The sequence below is a fragment of the Eumetopias jubatus genome, unplaced genomic scaffold (genome assembly GCF_037043125.1).
Source record: "Eumetopias jubatus isolate StellerSeaLion01/CBP00866 unplaced genomic scaffold, mEumJub1_p1.0 scaffold_1, whole genome shotgun sequence".
Taxonomy (NCBI): domain Eukaryota; kingdom Metazoa; phylum Chordata; class Mammalia; order Carnivora; family Otariidae; genus Eumetopias; species Eumetopias jubatus.
This window is the reverse complement of record NW_028274807.1, coordinates 217,998,844-218,019,130: the sequence shown is the minus strand read 5'-3', so window position 1 is coordinate 218,019,130 and position 20,287 is coordinate 217,998,844. Positions and strand designations below refer to the sequence as shown.

The following is a 20,287-nucleotide window of genomic DNA, read 5'->3' as shown; positions in this document are numbered from 1 at the left end:
AGGGCCTGGTTGGGGCTAGTCTTCCCCAGTGCCTCGAGGGGAAGGTCAGGGGGCCTGGGCCTTGTGGCTCTGCCTACTGGGGGAGCGGGGCACCTGGGGCTGAGCATCAGGCCAAGCTGGTCTGGGCACAGAGCCGTGCCGGGCACACTGGCCTCATTGTTGGACATTGAGTCAGGGCACTTAGGCCCGCCCACGGGGCCTCATCTGGCAGAAGCAGGGGAGTGTTGTCTACACCCCCTCGCCCCAGGAGGGGTGGGGAAATGGCCTGAGGCCAGGAGGGTCCTTCGGATGGGCCCCTGTCCCTGTTCTGGGGGGCCTGGGAGGCTGTGAGCCTCCTGGCGAGGGGGTGGGGAAATGGCATGGCTGGAGACCGACTGAGCCTGCCCTGCCTACGCACCCACCCCCCAATTTCCAGTACCTCCAGTAAAGGTCAGTAGCACAGGGGCGGGGCTGGAAAATTGGAATAACCAGGTTGAGAGCAACCCCAGCCACCCTAAGCTGCTTCCCCTAGGGTCTCCTGGCTCCTCACTTGTCCACGTTCTGGCGGGTGACAGACTCTTCTAACTTCAGGGCCAGACCCAAGTATGCTCCCTGCGGCTTCCAGGAAGGGTCCAGCTCCTGGGCCCCCCTGCACCTGGGCTACCCCACCTGCCTGAGGCAACCTTGGGAAAAAAACCAAAACGGGGACCGCAGCTGCGCACACCAGCGATGGGAGGAACTGGTCCCAGCGCACCACCGGGAGCGTCCCGGGGCGGGGTTTGTGTCTCTAGCAGGCAAGAGGCGACCAGCGTCCGGTCCAAGCCCCCGTAGCCTGGCATGGCTAGTCTGGAAGCAGCCAGCCTGCCACGCTGCTGACAGGATGACAGCAGACAGCGGCCCCTGGGGGACCTGCCTCCTCCAGCCTGGCCCTCGTCCTTAGCACAGGCCTTGGCCTCACATGGGTCTGGGAGAGGAGTGGGCTGGCCTCACCCACCCTGGCTGCCCTGAGGCCACAGGCGACAGCCACCTCATCCGCCCCCGACTGGGGTCACTGCGGGCATCGGCTATGCTCCTGGAGGAGGCATGCCGCGGCCCCCCTCCCCTCCCCGCTGTCTCTGCAGGCTGGAAAAGCAGACAATCTGGGAAGTAGTGAAAAGGCACATATATTTAAAAAAAGATCTCTTTACATATGTACACTTGAATTCATTATAAATACACATAGAAACCAGGGGGCCCGTCCACACCGCCAGCTCCACGGCAGATTCTGGGGCCTGGGAGAGGTGGCCGGGCAATAATTTAGGGAGCAAACAGAGTGGGAAAGAATTGCATATATTAATGGGGGGGGTGGGGTCTGTCCCATGGAGCCCCCCAGAGAAGGCAGGGCCCTGAGCACCTGGGGTTTCCTGAGTTTCCAGCTCTTGGGGCCACCCAGTTTTGTGGATTTCAGGGGTTCCGGTCAGACCAGGCCCTGTAAGGTGGGTGGGGTGAGGTGGGTTGGGGAGCCCCTGCCTAGGCCTGGGGGGGGCAGGAGAGGACAGAGGCACAGGGAGGGTGGGCCCCCCATCCCCATCCCCAGGCCCTGCCCACGCCTAGACCCCGAGTCATCCTGAGTGGGACCTGCACTGCCTCGGAGAGCCCGGAAGGGCGGGCAGCATCTTGAGGGGTCTGCCCAGCCGCCGGCAGGGAAGGCACTGCAGAGGAGGCCTCCGGAACTGGAGGAGGGGCACCGCAGCCCCCCTCTCTGGTAGTCAGCGGGGGAGCCTGGCCCCGCTACCACCCACGTGGGTAGGAGAGTCCCTGTGGACGTGGTGCGTATTGCAGATAACTAAGCTTCCTCTTGGACACCGGCTGCCGGTCGCTTGCCGGCCCTAGGAGTTTGGAAAGGGGGGGCCGAACTGGATGACGCTCTGCCGCTCAGGGCCCCCGCCCCCACTGGGCGCCCCTGCTGCCCCTGCGCCCGGCCCAGGGGGAACGGTGGGCGGCCCGGCGTTGAGGGAGCGCAGCATGTCCTCCAACACCTCCTTGAAGTTGATGTCGCGGCCCTGGTGCGCCAGGGCCGCGGGGTCCGCTGCAGTGTCCGGGGCGCCCAGCGGCAGGCCACTCGGGGCAGGCGCGGGGTCCGGGGGCGGGGGCGGGAAGGCAAAGGGCGAGGGCGGCGGGAAGGCCTGGGCCGGCGGGCTGTAAGTGAGGTCCAGGACCTCGCCGGGGCCGCAGGGCAGCGCGAGCGGGCGCAGGGTGGGCAGGGGCGCGGGGAAGCCCCGGCACCGCGCGTTCTTGCGCTTGACGTCCGCATCCATGAGCTGCAGCTCCTGCAGCACACGGCGCACGCAGCCCTCGGGGATCTTGATGCCTGGGGGCCGGGACGGACGGTCAGGGGCCCCGCGGCGGTGCCCACCGCCCCCACCCCCGTCGGCGTGCCCGCGCGCTCACCGACTTGCTTCTTCTTGTCCTTGGTCTTGAGGCGCACGATCTGCAGGTAGCTGCTGCTGGTGACGTCGGCCATGACGGCGGCGATGCGGCCCCACACGCGCAGCAGGGCCCCGCACAGCATGTAGTGGTGGCGCAGCCGTAGGCCCTGCGCGCAGTCCTTGCCCTCCTGCACCAGCCGGCAGTGGCGGTTCCTGCGCCGCGCGCGGGGAGGCCAGGCTCAGACCGGAAGCGCCGCCGCGCCCCGCCGCGCTCCTCGCGGGAGTCCCGGACACGCCCCCTCCTGCGCCCCCCCCCCCCCCCCCCCCGCGTACAGCTGCTCTGTGGGGAGGGCACCCCGCCCGGTCCCACCCTGGCCCTCACCACGCAGTGTGGCTGCAGTGCGTCAGCGACAAGGCGTAGCTGTTTTCCCAGTGCTCCCTGGCCTCCTCCGCCGTCACCTGGGGACACGCAGCCACGTGACCACCTGCCCCCGCCGGCCGCCACGCCCCCCAGTGCTCGGCGCCCCCGGCTGCCAGGGGACCCGCACACGCAGGGCCCGCCAGGGGCACCCGGAGCAAGAGGCGCCGGGCGCCACGGCCGCACCCAGACCCCTCAGCCCCACGCGTACCCGGCGGAACTTCCGGCACAGGCTGTCGAAAGTCTCCAGCTGGCTCTGCCGACCCACGTTAGGCTTGTACACGGTGAAGTGCTTGCCGCGGTTCTGCTCGGCCAGGAGGCAGCTCAGCTTGTTGCCCCGAACCTGGGAAGGCATTCGCATGAGGCGGGGAGGTGGGGGCTGCTGCCCTCCTTCCCCTGCCCCTCCCCTGCCCGCTCCCCTCCGCCGGGGTCTTGCCCCTGGGGACCCGGGCGGCCACGCAGCCGCCCACCTTTAAGGAGAGGTAGAAGCCATCGTTGGTGCCCGTCAGCTCCAGCGACCTGGCATAAGCCTCGTCCCACTTCAGGCCGCGGTCCACACTGATCTGCAAGAGCACGAGGGCTTAGAGCAGCCGAGGGGCCCGGCGGTGGGGCCCGGCGGTGGGGCCCGGCCTGCATGCGCTGGGCGGGTCTGTGTCTCCTCACCTTGTAGAAGACCACCTGCCCATCCTGTGGGTGCCCGGGGGCCAGGAAAACCTGCTGGCTCTCCTCATAGATCTCGTCGATGCCTGGAGCCAGGTCTGTGGAGGACATGGAAAGGACATGCGGGGGTGAGACCCTCCCGCCTGCGCCCCGCCCCGCCCCCGGGGTCCTGGCTCGGTGGGTCTCAGCATGCCCTGAGGCCCTGTGTGGCTCAGCAGGCTCCAGGCTCTGGGCTTTGGGGGCTGTCAATCCCAAGTTCTCGGGTACACCCAGAGATGCCCACCAGGGAGCACAGTGGAGGGTTCCCCCAGCAGAGAGGCCTGGACCCAACCCTACCCGGCATCCTGGATGGCAAGCGGCCCCTCCAGTGGTAGCCTGGGGTCCAACACCCCCTTCCCCCAGCACCTGCTGGATACTCACACTCGGTGTAACTACAGACAACATACAGTCTGCTCTGCATGGCTGTTGTGGGGTGGTTATGTAAGAGCCAGCAAACTCTACCCGCCACTGATTTTATGAATAAAGTTTTATTGGCACATGGCCCCAGCCATTCATTTTCCAATAGTGTGTGCTTTCACACAAGTTGAACACTCAAGAGACTGGGCCCCAAAGCTGAAAATACTGACTCTGGCCTCTCAGGAGAGTTTGAAGCCTCTGGGCCCCTGCTGTTCTTGGCGAGGACGTGGCTTGTGGGGCAATGAGAGCAAACGTGTCAGGCTTACCACCATCACACGAAGCATGCCAATACATGCCTCCCATCTAAATAAAACTCCCCAGTCCTTGGGGGACACCCAAGAAGGGGGCCCTGTGGTCCCCCAGCACAGGACAGCGCTCGGCTGCAGTAGCACTCCCTTTCCCTGGCATCTTCATGACACCTCAAGTCCTGTACCTCCAAGGCCCTCCGGGTGGCGTATGGAGCTGGGGACTGCCCTGCACGGCCTCAGTCTCTCCGTCTGAGAGGAGGGTGGCGCTGGGACAGGCGCAATACTGCCAGGGCCGCTCCCTGCTCTGCCTGGGGCGGGGGGTGGGGTGGGGTGGATGCCGCCCCCACTGCGGCCCTCACCCAGGATGCCCATGTCATATTTGCCCTCCTTCTTGTCCATCTCGATGAGGTGGTCGAAGGTGTCCGAGAAGTACTGGAACAGCGCGTTCTGCTTGTGCACCTCTAGCCCCAGAATGCGGTTCAGGAACTTGGTGATGGAGCAGTCTGGTGGGCAGGTGGGGAGGGGGCTCAGGCCGTGTCAGGAGGTGTGGGGGCCTTCCCGCTGGGGGGCTGCGTGCAGGACTCACCCTTCTCCACATCCAGACAGCCGGACCTGGACTCGCGCCCACCAATGCCAACGGACAGCAGGCCCTGCTTCATGTCTGTGGGAGGGAGGGCCCCAAATGCGTGCTACTCACCCACCTCCCTCCCCAGCCAGCCCGGGGTCCTCCTTGCCGCGGGTGCCCCCTCGGTAAATGTGTGCGGGAGGAGTCCTTGGACACAAATCCAGTCTGCCAATTCCAGTGCTCCAAAGAGCTCAGGGCCAAGCTGCCCCACACCCCAGAGACCCTCACTTGCCCCCAGCTCACCCCGGAAAAAGGCGGCATCTCCTCCGGGGTAGCCCTGGGGCAGTGGCACCTTGTTCTCAGTCTGGCTCAGGATGGTGGTGAGGACACAGCTGAGGGCCCGGGCGCCGTACTGAGTGGAGGGGTGAGGGGGGGTCAGGAGGGCCCGAGTCAGAGGCTGGCCTGGGCATGGGACATGTCCCCTGCTGCCCCCGGCCCTCCCCAGGTACCTTGTTCTCAAAGTTGTACTTGCTCAGGTCACGGGACTCAGTAGCGCGGCGGTCCCCATGGGTCAGAGCCCCCTGCTCGGGGTGGGGGTGGGGAAGGCTGTCACGAGCTGCCCCTGCCCCTCCCGCTGTCCCGCCGCAGCCCTCCCTCTGGGAGTCGCCCACCCACTCACCAGGCTCTCCAGCCGTTTCGCAACAATGGAGGCAAACCTGCGCTCCCCAGCCAGCTCGGAGATGAGGAAGACGTATTCAGGGGCAGAGACCTGGTTGGACCTGTGGGTCCGGCCTAAAGGCAGAGAGGGCTCTCAGGGACCAGCGGCACAGGGCGGGGAGGCCCGGGGCAGGGCGGCCTGGGCTGGGGCTCACCAAACTGCTGGATGGCACGGTCAGCGCTCCAGGGCAGCTCGAGCGTCATATGGACCCGGCGCCGCTGGTTCTGGACGCGGCGGTCAGCTTGGAGGGAGATGCCGGAGCTGGAGGCCTCGGAGATGATCGCCACGAGCTGGGGGGATGCGGACGGGACAGTCTGTGCCCTGCAGACCTCGCCTGGACCACCGGGGCTCGTTCAGGGCAACCCACACAGAGGCTGACGTGTGTGCCCATGGGGGAGCCCATGTGGGCTGAGAATGGAGTCTGGGCCACTCCCGGCCGCCCCTGGACGGAGCAGAGCAGCCTGCCCTGCCCACCGCAGCTTTCCCAGGAGTTTCAAGTGGGGGTCTCAGAGAAGCCACCGGGCAGTGACGGCACAGGTGACAGTGCCTGAAGGCTGGGACGGCCAGGGCGACCTGTGGGGGCCCCGGTCAGGCGCACACGCACATGCACACCCACACATACCCACAGTCACAACCACACACGCACGTGCACGATATACATGGACCCAGCAGGGGCTGCAGTACTCTGGTCCTGGGGCCAGCCCCTCAGGAACCCCGCACCTCCCGGGCCCCCCAGGGTCCTCACAGGCTCCCCCCGACACCGGGGGGACACCTGTTGACAGAGCCCATTCCCCGGGCCCCCCAGGCCCTCCAGGCCCCACCTCCATGGCCCCCACCTTCTCCCCACTCATGAAGCGCTCCTTCTCCCTGAGGTTCACATGGTCGATGGAGAGGCCTTGCTCTGCCCGAGACTCGAAGGCCACTGTCCCGTCGGGCCTGGACACCACGCGGCCCTTCCTGCCAGTCATCTGGGGTTGGGGGAGAGGGAATGGAAGCCAGCTGGTGAGGCCATGCAGGGACTGGTCCCTGCAGGCCTGTTTCCCTGCCTCCCCACCTGTGCCCCCGCGGCTCCTGAGTGTGTGTGTTAGGGGGGCTTCGGACCCTGGGCCAGGACACAGCCTCCGCCCCGGGCCCCGGGCCCCGGCTGCCCATGGGGCAGACAGCAGGATTTTCACTCCACCCTAAGTCTTCTATTGTAAAACGGCTGCCTGGGGCAAAAACAAACCTGGGTTGTCACCACCGGACATCCCAGGAAAGGGTCCAGTCGTGCAGCTGGAGAGGACAGGGAGGGGACACAGGGGGACAGGCCTGGGACCCAGGAGCGCCCCCAGAGGCCCAGGGGCACATGAGGGTGTGTGGGGAAGGTGGGTGCAGAGCTGGGCTGGGGAGCAGGGGGTTGGGTGTCCATGGCTGAGGGAGGACAGTCGTCCGGCTACGCAGGCTGGACGATGGATGCTGGACCCTGGGTCCTCCCCACCCCAAGCCCACTGCACTGTGCAGGGTGGGGACTTGGGGTGGCCACCAGGGAGGCTCAGAGCCTGCATCTGGGTGGGGGCCCCCAAGGAGCTCACCTCGGCCACTCGCTCCGGACCCCCAAGCTGGTCGATGAGCTCATCCAGAGTGTTAACGGGCAGCTCCCGGGCCAGCACTCGCACCTTGGCCAGCAGGTCCTGCTTTAGCCGCTCAACACGCTCCAGGATGCCGGGGCCGTGTGGGTCCCGCTGCAGGGGGCACAGGGGCCCTGCAGGGCCGGAGGGTCAGGGGGCACCAGCCGGCCCACCTGCCCACAGCCCTGCTCGTAGCAGTGGACAAGGGGGTCCCTGGGGGGGTGGGGCACAGCTGGTGCACGGGAGGGGTAGGGGTCCGGAATGTTCTCCCTCACCCCAGACCGCTGGCGTGAACCCGCTCTGCCTCTGACCAGCAGCATGGCCCTGATGGCTCTCTGAGCCCGTCTCCCCCATGTGACCCTTACCGCGGTCATCGGCCGGCAGCCCGACAGCATCCAAGATGACCACGTCGTCGTCTAGCACGGACTCGGGGGAGGAGTGGAAGTCACTATCCAGGCCAGCGTCTGACTCCGTGCTGCTGTCGTCACTGATGCGGATCACGCCTGCCGCCTCGCATGCCAGCCTGGGCGCCTTGACCCCGCGGCCCCGTGGCCGCCCTGCGCACAGACAACCAGGCTCACTGAGGCCCGGCCCGCTCCTCCCTCCCAAGGGGCCCAGCTCATGGTGACTCCCCACGTGGGGAAGGGGGCCATCCGGGGCCAGGCACCATGTGCTGGGACGCTAGCAGCCTGAGCCTCTGGTCTGTCCAGCTTTGGGCTGCCCTCCTGGGCCCTGCTGTGCACCAGGGCATGGTGGAAAAGGGCAGTTTTTAACATCCGCCTCCGATTTCCTAACACGTCAGTTTATTCTTGGCTGGTGCCTGGGAAGGCCACATGCCTGCCCTTGTTCACAAGGCTAGCCTGGGCGGGCTGGCCAGAGGATGCGTCCAGGTCCCAAGAGGATGGTGGTCCAAGTACCTTACGCGCCCTGCCACAGTCTAGGATGCCCCAGAGGCTGGTCCTGGGAGGCGAGAGGGGGACTGTATCCCCCAGGTCTGGCTGTGTGACCTCAGGTGAGTTGCTTGCCCTCTCTAAGCCTCACTTCCCATGATGAGCTGATGCTCAGCCTCTGCCGGAAGGAGGATAACCTCCCCATCCTGCGACGCTCTTCACGAGCCCCATCGTGTCCCACGCAGCCGGCATGGTTTAGCCGCAGGGCTGGCTTCCACCAAGGAAGCACGAGGCTGTGTACTGGAATCTTAAGCTCCCCTGACCCTGTCCCCATCTGGGGGTGATGCTGGAGGCCACGGGGTGTTGCTGCCTGAGGACGAGCTAAGCACACCAGCTTGCAGCACTGGCTTCTTGCCTCTTGCTAACTTGGCCCTGCAGGGATCTGTGTCTCCTACACACGCAGTGCAGCCTAGAGGCTGCTGCCCGCCCGGGTCTCTCTCTCGGGAAGCTGCGCTGAGCTGCCTCTGTGCCTGTCCTCCCCTGGACAGATGGGGTGGGTGTCACGAGTCAGGCCTGCAGGGAGACAGAAGCCCCCAGCCCGGCAGGCTGCGCAGCAAGCAGCAGAGAGGGGTGGCTGCTCAGACAGGAGCCAGGCCGGAGGGAAACCTGGCAGGGCCATAAGCCAGGCTATGCATGGGTCAGGGGTCAGAGGCCGGCAGGGGGGGGGCGGGGGGGCTTACGTTTTCTCTTACTGCCTGCTCCTCTCTCGCGCTTTCTTTTGGTTGAAGGAAAGTGCTTCTGAATTAGTGACAGAAAGACACCCCTGAAAGCAAAAAGCAGAATTTATTCCCACCGCAAGGAGGGTCATGCTATCCAGCGGGAGACGCGGAGTAGCGTCGGCCCATGTTGGGGCTAGCTCTGCGGGGGGGCACCCAGTGCCCGGGGTCCAGAGAAGGCAGGCAGGGGCAGGGAGGCAGCTGTGCAGACTGTGGAGGAGGGGGATATGGGGGCGAAGGGTCCGAGGCTGCAGGGGCACAGTTTTACTGGGAAGGCCTGAGTGTGGGGCGGGGGCCGGGGTGAGGCTCCCTCCTTCCAGCCATCAAGGGGCTCTGCCTGCAGAGGCTCACCACCTCTGAGGGATGCTGGGCCCAGGAGGCCTTCCCAGACCCAGGAAGGGAGGCCTGCTGCTTCGGGGACCCCAACATCTGTGCAGTCCCTGAAACAGCGCCACACCCACTGTGGGGGGTGGGCACCTGGAAGCCTCGTGCTGAAATCCCGGGTCCCTCTGCCAGCACCCTGAGCCCTGGGGTCCACCCGTGGCTAATCTTTCTGGTTTTAAAACTGCAGCGTGGCCCATAGTCTCTGGGGGCTGGGGCTGGTGTCTGAGCAGATGCACACCTAGGCTCCCACGGCTGGGGTCACAAGACACGGGCTGTCACGTGGGGGGAGTGGGGGGGGGCTGACCCAGGAGTGGCTGCACCACCCACCCTGGGGGGCTGTGAGCATCACTCACTCAGCAGCGGAGACAAAGCAGTCGAGCTGCCCATCCTTCTCGTCCAGCACCTCCCGGGTCCGAGCCTCGCCTGTGGACTGCAGCCCGATGACCACACACTTGGGGGGGGATGGGGGAGCACAGGTGAGCTGCGCTCTGGGACCCCCGCCAGCCATCTCTGGAGCATGGCCCCAGAGGGGCCTATAGGGAAACCCCAGGCTCCCAAGCCCAGCCCCTGGTAGTCAGAAACCCAGAGTTGGCCTCAGTTTCTCTCTTTCCACCCCTTCTGTCCTGCAGGCCACCAGGCCCCCAGCACACCCAGATCCACCCTAGAACTCCATACAGCAGCGGACAGCCGCCCTCAGCCCTCCTGGACCCTCTCCCTTATTCTCTGCCCTGGCTCCTGCCCAGTTCTTTCTGGGGACTCGCCAGGCCGGTCTGGACATGAAGAACCGGGGGCAAGGCCATGCCTGTCACCTGCTTCAGGGGAGCTGGGTCAGGCAGGACCAGAACCTTCTGGGCCTCGGCATCACCGGTGCCACACCCTGTCCTCATAGGCTCAGGCAGACACACGAGGGTGCAGGGGTCCTGGCGTAACCGCAAAGCTCTCGAACGGACCGGGGCAGAGCGTCCAGGCAGCCCTGCAGGTCCAGCCACTGCGTCTCCCAGCTCACCTTGTCCTGGGCCAGCTCCTCTCGGGCCAGCTCCACCAGCCGGTGCACTTTGGCAGCAACGCAGAGATACTTGAAGAAACGCTGGTGAGCTGACCAGAACTGACCCCACAGGGACTTGCGAGACTCGAGACCAATCCAGTCGGCTGCCTGCTGGAACACGCCCAGGGCCTCGGCCCACTGCAACGACATGCCCGGCTGAGCCTGCTGCTGCCCACGGCCACCCAACTCCCACCCCGGACCGCCAGCCCCCACCGGCTGAAATCCATGGCCAGGGGTGCAGGGATCGGAAGCTGAGCAACACAGAGGCACTGCTGATACCTGACAGTAAGTGTTAACAAGCCGAAATGTGTGATGCTGGCAGGGCCACGGTGAAGGTGGCATGCTCACGCAGCACAGGGGAGTGGACGCTGCTTTCAGAAAGGGGTGCGGACATCCGCAGTGACCGCCATCTGCCAGCAGCCCCTGGGCCCTTGATACTGCAGACCACGGCGGCTCACCTGGGGTACCCCTGCCCCAGGGGCCCAGGGCCACGTCGGGGGACAACTGTAGCATTCACAACGGGGGTGCTCCCGGCATCAAGGGGGTAGGACCAGCACAGAGAACAACCCCGCGGCGTGCGGAGATGGCCCTCCTTCGGTTTGAACTAAGAAAACCATCTACAGCACTGTCAGGGCTGACGCTCAGGGCCTGTCCCAGGTAGGGGACCTGACGGCGAGAACAAGGGAGCCCATCCACACGCAGGAATAGCAAAGGTGAGGCCAAGCCACAGGCACAGAGACGTGGACGCCGAAACCTGCCCCAAGCTCTGGGAACAATGAGCTCCTAACATGGTGGGAAGGCTTGCTGGGTGCCTGGTCACACGCCAACGTTAGTCCAGCCACAGAGGAGCTCCCCACACGATCACGACGCTGGTCTCCAACCAGAGACCAGACGGGCGGGCCAGCTGCTTCCTCCTTTCTGTGACCCAACAAATGCCCGTGGCGCCGAGAACAGATGCTGAAGGTGAGGAGAGCCTCATTCCGATGGGAAACGCACGCGTGCGTCCACGCAGTCACGGCCCACCGGCCGCCCAGCTTACCAGCAGGGCCGCACGGTTGTAGACACGCTCGAAGGCTGGGGCCAGTGAGATCTCCTCGATGCGGAAGGTGACGCCGGAGAAGCTGAGCTGGCGAGCGATGTACATGCCGCTGACCTTCATGTCCATAGCCACAATCTCCATGGCGCCCACACCCCTGTGGACAAGGACAGGGCCGCCCGGTCACGTGCTGTGTCCCACTCAGCAACAGAGTGACTTGAGGAGGGGCCGAAAGCAGGAGCTGAGGGTGAGGAAGGGCCAAGTGCAGAGGGAGTGGAGGGAGCATGTGCAAAGGCCCCATGCTCTGATCGCCTGAGGAGGGGGGCGGGGCGCAGGAAAAGCGGGGAGGGGCTCCTTCCCCTAGAGTGATGGGAAGCACTAGGCAAAGAACGATGAGATCCCTCTGGTTGCTAGACGAACGTGGGCCAGGTTGTGGAGCCGGGCCCCAGTGTGTGAGGAGCAGCGCCCTCTGTGGGTCCCTTGCCAGCGCGTCTTGGGCAGGGAAGGGCACCCACCTCTTCTCAATGGCGTGCAGAAACTCCTCGAAGGTTCGGAAGGGTGTACCATCGCCCCAGATGCCCAGGCGGCTCATGTAGATCATGTTCCGGGGCTCAGAGGCACCTGGGGTGGGGAGCTGCTGTCAGCGCCTCTAACCCAGCAAGGCCAGGGCCTGGGACGCAGCCCCAGAAGTGACTCAACGGCCACATGCAGAGCCCGCCCCCACGTTCCCACCTGTGGCACTGGCATAGACCACCCTGGCCAGGGGCAGCTTGTTCTGCAGATCCAGGACGGCCTTGCCCATCTTCGTGGAGCTGGCGTTCTTTGCTTTGTGGCACTCATCAAACACGATCTCGTGCAGGCAGGGGTTAAGGACTGTCCCGGAAGGCAGGCAGCCCCACAGGCCCTGGCCCGATACCCCAGGGGGAACTCAGCTTGGTGCCCGGTGGCCATCAGAGCAAGTGGGAAACAGCCTGTGTCCCCCGCCCCCCACTGTTGACGGACACCTGATGGGCAACGGCTTGGGGAAGGCATTAAGAACTGCACACCAGTGAGCACAGAGAAATGGGTGAGAGGTGCTGGGTTCTCTGTGTCACCTCCCGCACATACTGAGGATCCTGAGCAAACAGACTACCGCATGGACAGAGAAGTGGGGGGAAGCGGGGTGCAGGCAAGTGTATGGATCATGAACCTTTTTGAACAGCCAGGGGCGTGACTACACACACGTGTGCTCACGTGCAGACGGTACGGGTAGGTTCACGGGGGGATCTGTGAGCACAAGACTGAGAAGCAGGAATGTAGAGGCAAGCACACAGCCCTCCCGCAGAGCGCTGCCGTGGGGGTGTTCTGCAAGCTGTCATTTGCCCCAGGCCATGCCAGTGGCCTCTGGTCCCTTCTCTGGCATGTGGGAGCTGCTCTGGAGGACAGCAGGATCTGGCCACAGGACACCTGGGAACTTGCCCATATGAACTGAAAGGACACAGAGGGCCAATGTCCCTCTTCTGATCTGTGACTGGACCAGGAGCGAGAGGGACTTTCGGAGAGTGCCGGGTGGCCTGGGGGCCAGTCACCCCAGTTCTGGGAACGGGCCCAAGGAAAGTGAGAAGGGGTGATGGGGCATACAGGCCGGGCCGCATCACTCAGGGCTGTTTAGAGCAGGGAGGCTGGAAACCACCGGCATGTCCCTGAGATGGGGCAGGCTGGCATGACATGCGGTGATGAGCAAACATTCCCGGCCTCTGGCAGGGTGGAGAAAAGTGACGTGCCAAGGTACACAGGGGACAACCTCTGGGGACAGTGCACAGGAAGATGCCCCCAGAACCCTTCAGTGAGGGCCAGGCCCTGCCCCAGAGCACCAGCAGCAGTGCAGAGACAGCCATGCACACCAAGGGGTAGGGTCCCCTGCTGTCTGAAGCCGGGAGGACCCTCGATGAACACCAGTGCAGAAAACCCCAGGAAACGCTGTGGACCCCCACCTGATGTCTCACTGGGGGAGACTGATGGAGTCTGCTTGCAGGGTGCTGCTGAGCCTGACATGTGTGATAAACACGCAGTTAACACACGACCCACATTGGACTGTCCTGCTTGTGCTGGGACCTTCTCTAAGCTGCCAGGGAAACTAGAAACCCCTCCAATCCTGGGACTTTCTGTCGGGAAGGGCCTGGAGCCCATACAGATTCCAATACGGACCAACCGGTCAGTAGAGCCCCCCCCAGCCCCAGCAGCGCCAGCAGCCCGGCCTTTGGCCCAGCTGTCCCCTAGCTGCCCCAGCCTGGCCTGCCCACCCCCAATGAGCCCCGACAAGTGGAGGGGGAGCAGGGGAGGGAGAGGAAGGGTTGGAGGCGCTCTTTGCCCCAATCCTACAGCCACAGGCACCTTCCCACCCTTGGGGCCCCTCCCCACGCTGTCACAACAAATACCGCCCCCACGCCTGTGGCCAGGGGTCCAGCTTGCTGGAGCCGGGAAGCCGAGCCCGACCGCAAGAGGACAACAGCGGTCAGGGAGGGCGAGCCTCCTGCCGGGAATTCCTCCAGCTTCCGGGCTGAGGTCCCGGGATATTCCAGGACTGGGCCCCTCCTTTCGACCCCACTCCCCCTTCCAGACCCCACCTTCTCGCTTTCCCGCCCTCCTGTCGGCCCCGCCCCCCTCCTTTAGAACGCCCCTCCAGCCCCCACCCCTCCTCCCTCTCCTCGCTCCCTTCGCCCCCGCCCCGGGCCCCTCCTCCGGCCCCGCCCCCTCCAGACCCCCGCCCCTCCGGCCCCGCCCCCTCCAGACCCCCCGCCCCGGGCCCCTCCTCCGGCCCCGCCCCTCCGGCCCCGCCCCCTCCGGCCCCCCAGCGGAGCCAGGATACGACTCCGTCGAAGGCCTCCCCGCACCACTCCAAGATCTGGCGGATGCGCGTGCGGTGCTGCCCGCCGGCCTGGCTCTCCCCGATCAGGGCGGAGTAGGTTGCGAAGAGGACGCCCTCTGAGGTAGTGTTGTCACCGTACTTGATCTGGAGGAGAGGGTCGGGTGTGGGGGCGCGGCCCGGCCGGTGCTCCGGGACCCCACCCGAGGAGGGGGCGACCCCACCCACCTTGCTCAGCGCGTGCACCGCGATGCCCGGGGCGTCGATGTCCCGCAAGTCGCGCTCTGCGTCATACTTGAGATCGTTGGAGACGCTGAACCTGGGGGTGCGGGCTGGTGGGTGCCACGGCGCCCCCTCCCCTCCTTGCCCGCCGGCGTGGGGTGGGGAGAGCACACTCACCACAGGGACTTCTTCCGGCCCCGCAGGTAATTCTCCAGGATGATGCCGGCCACCGTGCGCCCCTTGCCCACGCCGGCGCCATCGCCAATGAGGAAGCCGGCCCGCTGCCCACTGGGGAGCAGGACCTCGTGTTGCTGTGGCCAAGGGAGGGCGGTCAGGACCTGGCAGGCTGCCCCTCCCCGGGGCCTTGGGGGCACCCCACGCAGGATGTGGGCTGGATGGGGGACCCCAGGTCACCTGGCAGGCATAGGTGATGGCCTCTAGCTGCAGGGCGGACAGGGCCCCACTGTCGGAAGCAGGCAGGGCAAGGGTGTAGGTGATGTCTGGCGGTGGGACACTGGACAGCGTGCTGGTCTCCACCACGCGGTCCGGATGCTGCTTCCCGATCTTAGCTGGAGAGGCATGGCCAGGGGCACGTCAGGGGTGTGGCCAGGGTCTCAGGGTGGGCTGCGAGGGTCTAGGATGGGCTGGGAAAAGCTCCCAGAAGGCAGAGGGGCAGAGCAGGGTCCAGGGTAGGGGCCCCTCAGTGCTTTGCACAAAGGAATGAGGGGCAGATCCATAAAATCCTGCTCAGGGAAGAAGGTGGGCTTACTTTTCATGGTACTCCCTGGCTCTGTGGCAAGTGGGGATTACAGAACTGCCCCCAAGGCCAGCCCACAGCTCCCAAGCCAGCTTTGCCGCTCCAGAATCTGGGACCCAGCCTGCAACCCCCACCCCTGCCCCTGCTACGGCTGGAGCCCGCTGGGGTTATGCAGGCCTGGCAGCGGCTTGTTAGGGGCTCGGGCAGTGCACTCACATTTGGACGGCACGTAGTCGGCGTAGGTCTCTGTGTGGCCCAGCTCCTCCCCCTCATCCTCCTCTGCCTCATCTTCCTCCTCAGGCTGACTCTGAGACTGAAGGTCAGTGCCGGAGGTGTAGTCAGGGCTGGATGGCCCTGTCCTGCCCCACACGGCCAGCCTTCCCCCAAGGGGCAGCCAGCCCGGTGAACAGGAGTGGGGAGTGGCCCACCTGACCCCCAATGCGGTGCCTCCCCAGGGCCTGCTTCCCCATCTGTAAAACGGGCAGACCCTGCTTCTCTAAACAGGTGCCTCTGAGTGTCCCAGTCCCTACAAGAGGCAGGCAGGACTGAGGAGGGGGCCCAGCTTACCTGGTAGCTGACAAGAAGTGGGGTGCTGGAAAGGGAGGACACGGGGTCCTCAAGGCCTGTCCATGGCCCACTGGGCAGGAGCAGCTAGAGAGGAGAGTGGACATGAGCCTGCAGGCAAGATGTGGGGAGGAAGCGCCCCTGTGGGCCTCCCTAGCCTGGCCTCCAATGGGGTTCTCACACTATCCTCATGCCCCCCAGCCCACGGCCAGCTGCCTGCCTCCTTCCTGCTGCCTGGTGGCTGGCTCTTTTGAGCAACAAGCTACAACCCCCATCACGCAGATAAATGTAGTAAGGACATGTCCCAGATCACAGTCATGCCCTGGGGAGATCAATCACCTGCGTCTGGTCCCAGGGGACCAAGAACCTGGGGGACAAAGCCGATGCCTGGGGGGTGTCCATTGGCCATGGGGGCATGAGGCCCACCTGGCGTCAGAACTCATGTGGCATCCAGAGTCCACAGATGGTCCAGGACAGGAGACCCAAACCCTCGAGGACCATGTCACACCTGGCCCTCCACCTACCCTCCCTCAGGGGGTGATCACACTGAGACCGGGTGGGGTGACTGCTCTGCCCCTGGACACACAGGAAGGACACACAGGGTCCCGACCAGATCTGTACAATTCCAATTAAAACAAAATAAAAATCTTAAAATAAAAATCACAAAAGTAGCGTGGTCATCCTAAAAACCACGAATGTGAAAAACAAAATAGAAATGAAGAAATCCCTTCTAGACCCCGTCTCCTCTCGGACCCCACCATCCCAAGGCCTGTGACTGTGAGCGCCAGGTGCCCATTCCTGAGCACACACGGAGCTCGGGTGTCCTCTACTGTCATGGGGGATAACAAGGGTCCCCAAGGCACCCACTTGATTTTTACGACTCCCGCTGTTTTCAAAGGTTAAGAACATGCCAAAGTTTTTTTTTGAAAAGGAAAATGAGATGAAAGTGAGATACCAGAAGCCAGAAACCCATACTCAATTCCCTGTCTTCTTTTCTTCTAATTAACAAAAACAAACAGCCTCGGGCCTGGGTTCCTGGAAGGCTGAGTCAGGGCTCCTGGTGGGCTGGCGAGCAGCAGGCTGTGGGCGTTGGGTTTCGGCCGCCCTCCTGCTGTCCACTTCATGCGGCCTCTGCCTCACATTCTCCACCAAGGAGCCGGGGGCTGGTCAGAGGCCCTTCAGCCCAGACACAGGAAGGGGGCCTGCGCTGCCCACCATGGCTATAAAAGACAGGGACCGCACCAGGCTGCCCTGGGCACTTCCTGTCCTTCTGCCAGCCCCACGCCGGGCCCCAGGCCTTCCAGACCCGTCTATTCTACCCCGCCTCAGAGGGGCCAAAAGGTGCCGAGGAACCTCAAGGTAGCTGGGCAGGCATCGTGTCCACTAGCGTGTGCCACCAAGCAGGACTCCGTGGGTCCACCCAGCTCTGGATGGAAGAGGCTGCTTTCCCTTAGACGCATATCTCCAATGCCGCCTTTCAGATCCTTGAACCAGGATTCTGGCTCTCAAAAGCTAGGGGCTTCTCTTCTGGCAGAGAGCCCTGGATGGGGCCTGGGTGGGGCAGGGGCTCCCCAAGCCTGGCACTGGGCCCCCTCTCCCTCACCAATGTGCCTGCTGCCCGGTCCTGGGAATGAGCTAGAGTCTGGGCCTGGCACACCTGGGGACCCCTCCCATCTGGCCTCATGTCACCCACACTCTCCCGTCAGGGTCCTGCACAAGGAGCTTCACAGATGCCAGTGCAGCACTCTGGGCTCCCGGGCTCCCGGGCTCCCACCTACTCAAAGCCAGGAGCACCCCACCCCCTCCCCCCGGCAATGCCTTCAGACATTGCCCAGGATCACCAGAGTGAGAACCAGTGCTGGAAGCTGCTTTTTGCTCGTCTCCTGGTGAAGCCCGTATGCCCAGCAGAGCAGGGCACGGAGACTGAGCCACCAAGCCTGTGAGGGCAGTGCCTGGTTGTGACAGGGCCTTTGGCAGGAGTGGTGAGGAGCTCAGTACCGGAGCTTTCCTCCCCCACCCCCGCCCTGCATGTTCTGGGCCGAGCAGAGAACAGGAGGACCCCTGACCGACGAGCTCACTGGTGTCTCTGAACAGCCTGGGGCTGGGGCCCTGGGACAGCTGCCCAAGCAGAAGCCTCAGGGTGAGCTGACCTTGTCGTGGGCGGAGGGGCCGGTGCTCACATCCCAGATGGTGGGCACCTGGCTGAGGCTGTCGGCCGGCAGGAAGTCAGGTGTGTCCGCGATGTCTGAGAGGGAGTCCACAGACGAGGAGAAGATGGAGGTGTTGGAGAGGTCGTCGAGGTACACAGAATCCTGGAAGACAGGCAGGATGAGAGGCAGCCGGTGCATCTGGGGGGCCTAGGCACACGATGGACCCTCCTGCCACCAGCAGGAGAGGTGCCCATACCCACACGCGCGGCCCCGGGGACTGACCCCGAGCCCACGACGCTCAGGGAGGGAGCCAGACACGGAAGGCCACACGGGGTGTGAGCCCACGTGGGTGACACGTCCAGAACGGGCTCATCCGCGGACGGGAAGGGGGCTCGGGGGTCCGGGAGGGCTGGGGAGTGACGGCTGATGGGGACGGGGCTGCCTTTGGGGAGACAGAATGTTCGGGAATTACGTGACACTGGGACATGTGACCCCAGTGCACAGATGTCAGGACATGAAGAGCCCCACACCTGCAAGGGGGGAGTGTGCTGTGTAGGTTACACACAGTTTAGAAACGTAAATTTAAAAAATTTAAATGCCAGGGATGGTCCCATGCTGCCCTCCCCCACCCCTGGGTCACAGACACTGAGCACCTGTGTGTACCCGGCTTGCACCGGACACCGGGGACACTCGTAGACCAGCCCTGAGGGCTCCTGGACCAGCAGGGAGTGTGCCCCCAGCCCAAGACCCCCACATACTGCCAGGCTGGGTGGTGGTGTCCACGCCACCGACCACCAGGAGAGGGCAGTAGGTGTCCACTTTACAGACAGGGACCCTGAGTGCCTGAAGCTGGAGAGGGGGCAGCCCCTTCCAATTCCCTGAGCCCCTGCAGGCCCAGATCAGGGGGTGAGGGGCACAGCCCTCAGCCGACTCCTCATGGGGAGGGAGCCCCCACAGACCCTCCCAGATGAGGCCCTTCCAGGCCAGCCTCCACAGCAGAGGGCCTGGAGCCTGCCCTGATGCACCTGGCTCAGGCCCCAAGACCACAGGTAAGCTGGCTTCTGGGGGTGAGGGTGGCATCCCTGCAGCCCCCAGCCCACTAAGAACAGGCCCCCGGCCTTGGCCAGTGCTGGGGCTGCCCCACTCCACCTGTGAGGGCTCCCCTCCCATTAATCGTGTTGGAATCAGATCCCTATTCCTTGGTGGTGGTGATAGTGGTGGGGGTCCCCGGGTGATACCACCCAGCTTCCTGAGGGTCTGCTAGGACACCAGAGCACACACAGTCCCAGGATGAGGCAGGTTCGGGCCTGTTGTGCAGTGCCCCTCGGAAGGTGTGGGCAGGGATGGGGCCAGGCTTCCCTGAGGGTGACTGGATGCAGGAGTCTCTCTACTGGATGGGGTTGGTCCCACAGCCAGGCTAGGACTCAGGGTCTGTGCAGGAAAGACCACCCTTGGCCCAATCAGCTGGTGTGAGGCTGGGTGCCTGGACTGGATGCTTCCTGCCACCCAGAGGTACCCCGGTGGCTGATGGCATACGGGAAGCCAGAGGGGCACCACTCACTCCTGGCCCCAGGCCGCGCCCAGCCTGGACCCATGGGAGCAGACCCTGGCAGGATCTGACAGCCTGGGCAAGTCCGGGCGAGGAGGCAGATTCTGGCTGGCAGGACCAGCTCAGGCAGGCAGTGGCCTGGGGAGGTTTATAAAAGTCCACAGCACGGGGACAGAGGCAGGAGGGAAACACCAACCCCAGGGTGGGGAAAGGTGCACCTCGACACTCCTTGGGATGCCCAGCACCCTCGTGTAAGAGCCCAGCAGTTCCACAGGTCAGAGCAGCGATCTACGGGATGGGGGAGGCGCTCAGGGGGCAGAGGGGGCCCGTGATGGGACGAACGCAGCCTCTGGCCCTGCTGACCATGAGGCCCGCTCACCATTCCGGGGCAGCTGGGGTCAGAGGTGGGAAGGCTGGGTCATGGAAGCTGGCCACTCGGTCCCCGTGAGGCAACATGGAGCATGGACCCCTGCGGGCTGCCTGGGGTGGGGTCTGGGTACGGGTGGCCGGCTGACTTTGCTAAAATCCCTCTGGAACCACATCTGAGCGTGGCCTTCCCAGAGGGCACCACGCAAGCCTGGTCAGAATGACAAGAGCCGGGCGCCTGGGTGGCTCAGTCGGTTGAGCGACTGCCTTCGGCTCAGGTCATGATCCTGGAGTCCCGGGATCGAGTCCCGCATCGGGCTCCCTGCTCAGCGGAGAGTCTGCTTCTCCCTCTGACCTTCCTCCCTCTCATGCTCTCTCTCTACCATTCTCTCTCTCTCAATAAATAAATAAAAATCTTTAAAAAAAAAAAAAAAAGAATGACAAGAGCCCCTGAGCCCATCAAGCTGGCAGCCCCAAGACGCCCTGAGGGGTGGGTCTGCTTCCTGAAGGTGAAGCAGTCACAAGCAGCAGGGTAGGCAGGTGGGGAGGAGCCCTGACCAGGGCCAAAGAAGAGGAATGGCACCTGGCAAAAGGTGGGTGCTCGGGGGCCCCACCCCCCCGCGTGGGCTGCACACAGCGACCCC

General features: G+C 64.5%; 1 protein-coding gene across 2 annotated transcripts in view; it reads right to left on the bottom strand.

Annotated features, from left to right (window-relative positions):
• Positions 1-1,126: 1,126 nt before the first annotated feature.
• The window catches only part of SBNO2 (strawberry notch homolog 2), a 49,590-nt gene continuing 30,429 nt past the window's right edge, over positions 1,127-20,287 (bottom strand). For both annotated transcript variants that reach the window (XM_028126265.2, XM_028126266.2), the window contains 28 exons: positions 17,729-17,890; positions 15,582-15,665; positions 15,231-15,327; positions 14,672-14,826; positions 14,435-14,568; positions 14,264-14,354; positions 14,039-14,182; positions 11,923-12,040; positions 11,706-11,811; positions 11,194-11,347; positions 10,116-10,292; positions 9,463-9,560; positions 8,690-8,772; positions 7,425-7,616; positions 7,024-7,193; positions 6,289-6,420; positions 5,607-5,742; positions 5,414-5,526; positions 5,244-5,315; positions 5,038-5,146; positions 4,756-4,830; positions 4,529-4,672; positions 3,469-3,563; positions 3,276-3,368; positions 3,017-3,148; positions 2,770-2,846; positions 2,410-2,600; positions 1,127-2,329 (listed from right to left, as the gene is read on the bottom strand). In XM_028126265.2, coding sequence (XP_027982066.1) covers positions 1,848-2,329; positions 2,410-2,600; positions 2,770-2,846; positions 3,017-3,148; positions 3,276-3,368; positions 3,469-3,563; positions 4,529-4,672; positions 4,756-4,830; positions 5,038-5,146; positions 5,244-5,315; positions 5,414-5,526; positions 5,607-5,742; positions 6,289-6,420; positions 7,024-7,193; positions 7,425-7,616; positions 8,690-8,772; positions 9,463-9,560; positions 10,116-10,292; positions 11,194-11,347; positions 11,706-11,811; positions 11,923-12,040; positions 14,039-14,182; positions 14,264-14,354; positions 14,435-14,568; positions 14,672-14,826; positions 15,231-15,327; positions 15,582-15,665; positions 17,729-17,890 — 3,816 coding nt within the window. In that variant the 3' untranslated portion in view covers positions 1,127-1,847. The remainder of the gene's footprint in view (positions 2,330-2,409; positions 2,601-2,769; positions 2,847-3,016; positions 3,149-3,275; positions 3,369-3,468; positions 3,564-4,528; positions 4,673-4,755; positions 4,831-5,037; positions 5,147-5,243; positions 5,316-5,413; positions 5,527-5,606; positions 5,743-6,288; positions 6,421-7,023; positions 7,194-7,424; positions 7,617-8,689; positions 8,773-9,462; positions 9,561-10,115; positions 10,293-11,193; positions 11,348-11,705; positions 11,812-11,922; positions 12,041-14,038; positions 14,183-14,263; positions 14,355-14,434; positions 14,569-14,671; positions 14,827-15,230; positions 15,328-15,581; positions 15,666-17,728; positions 17,891-20,287) is intronic.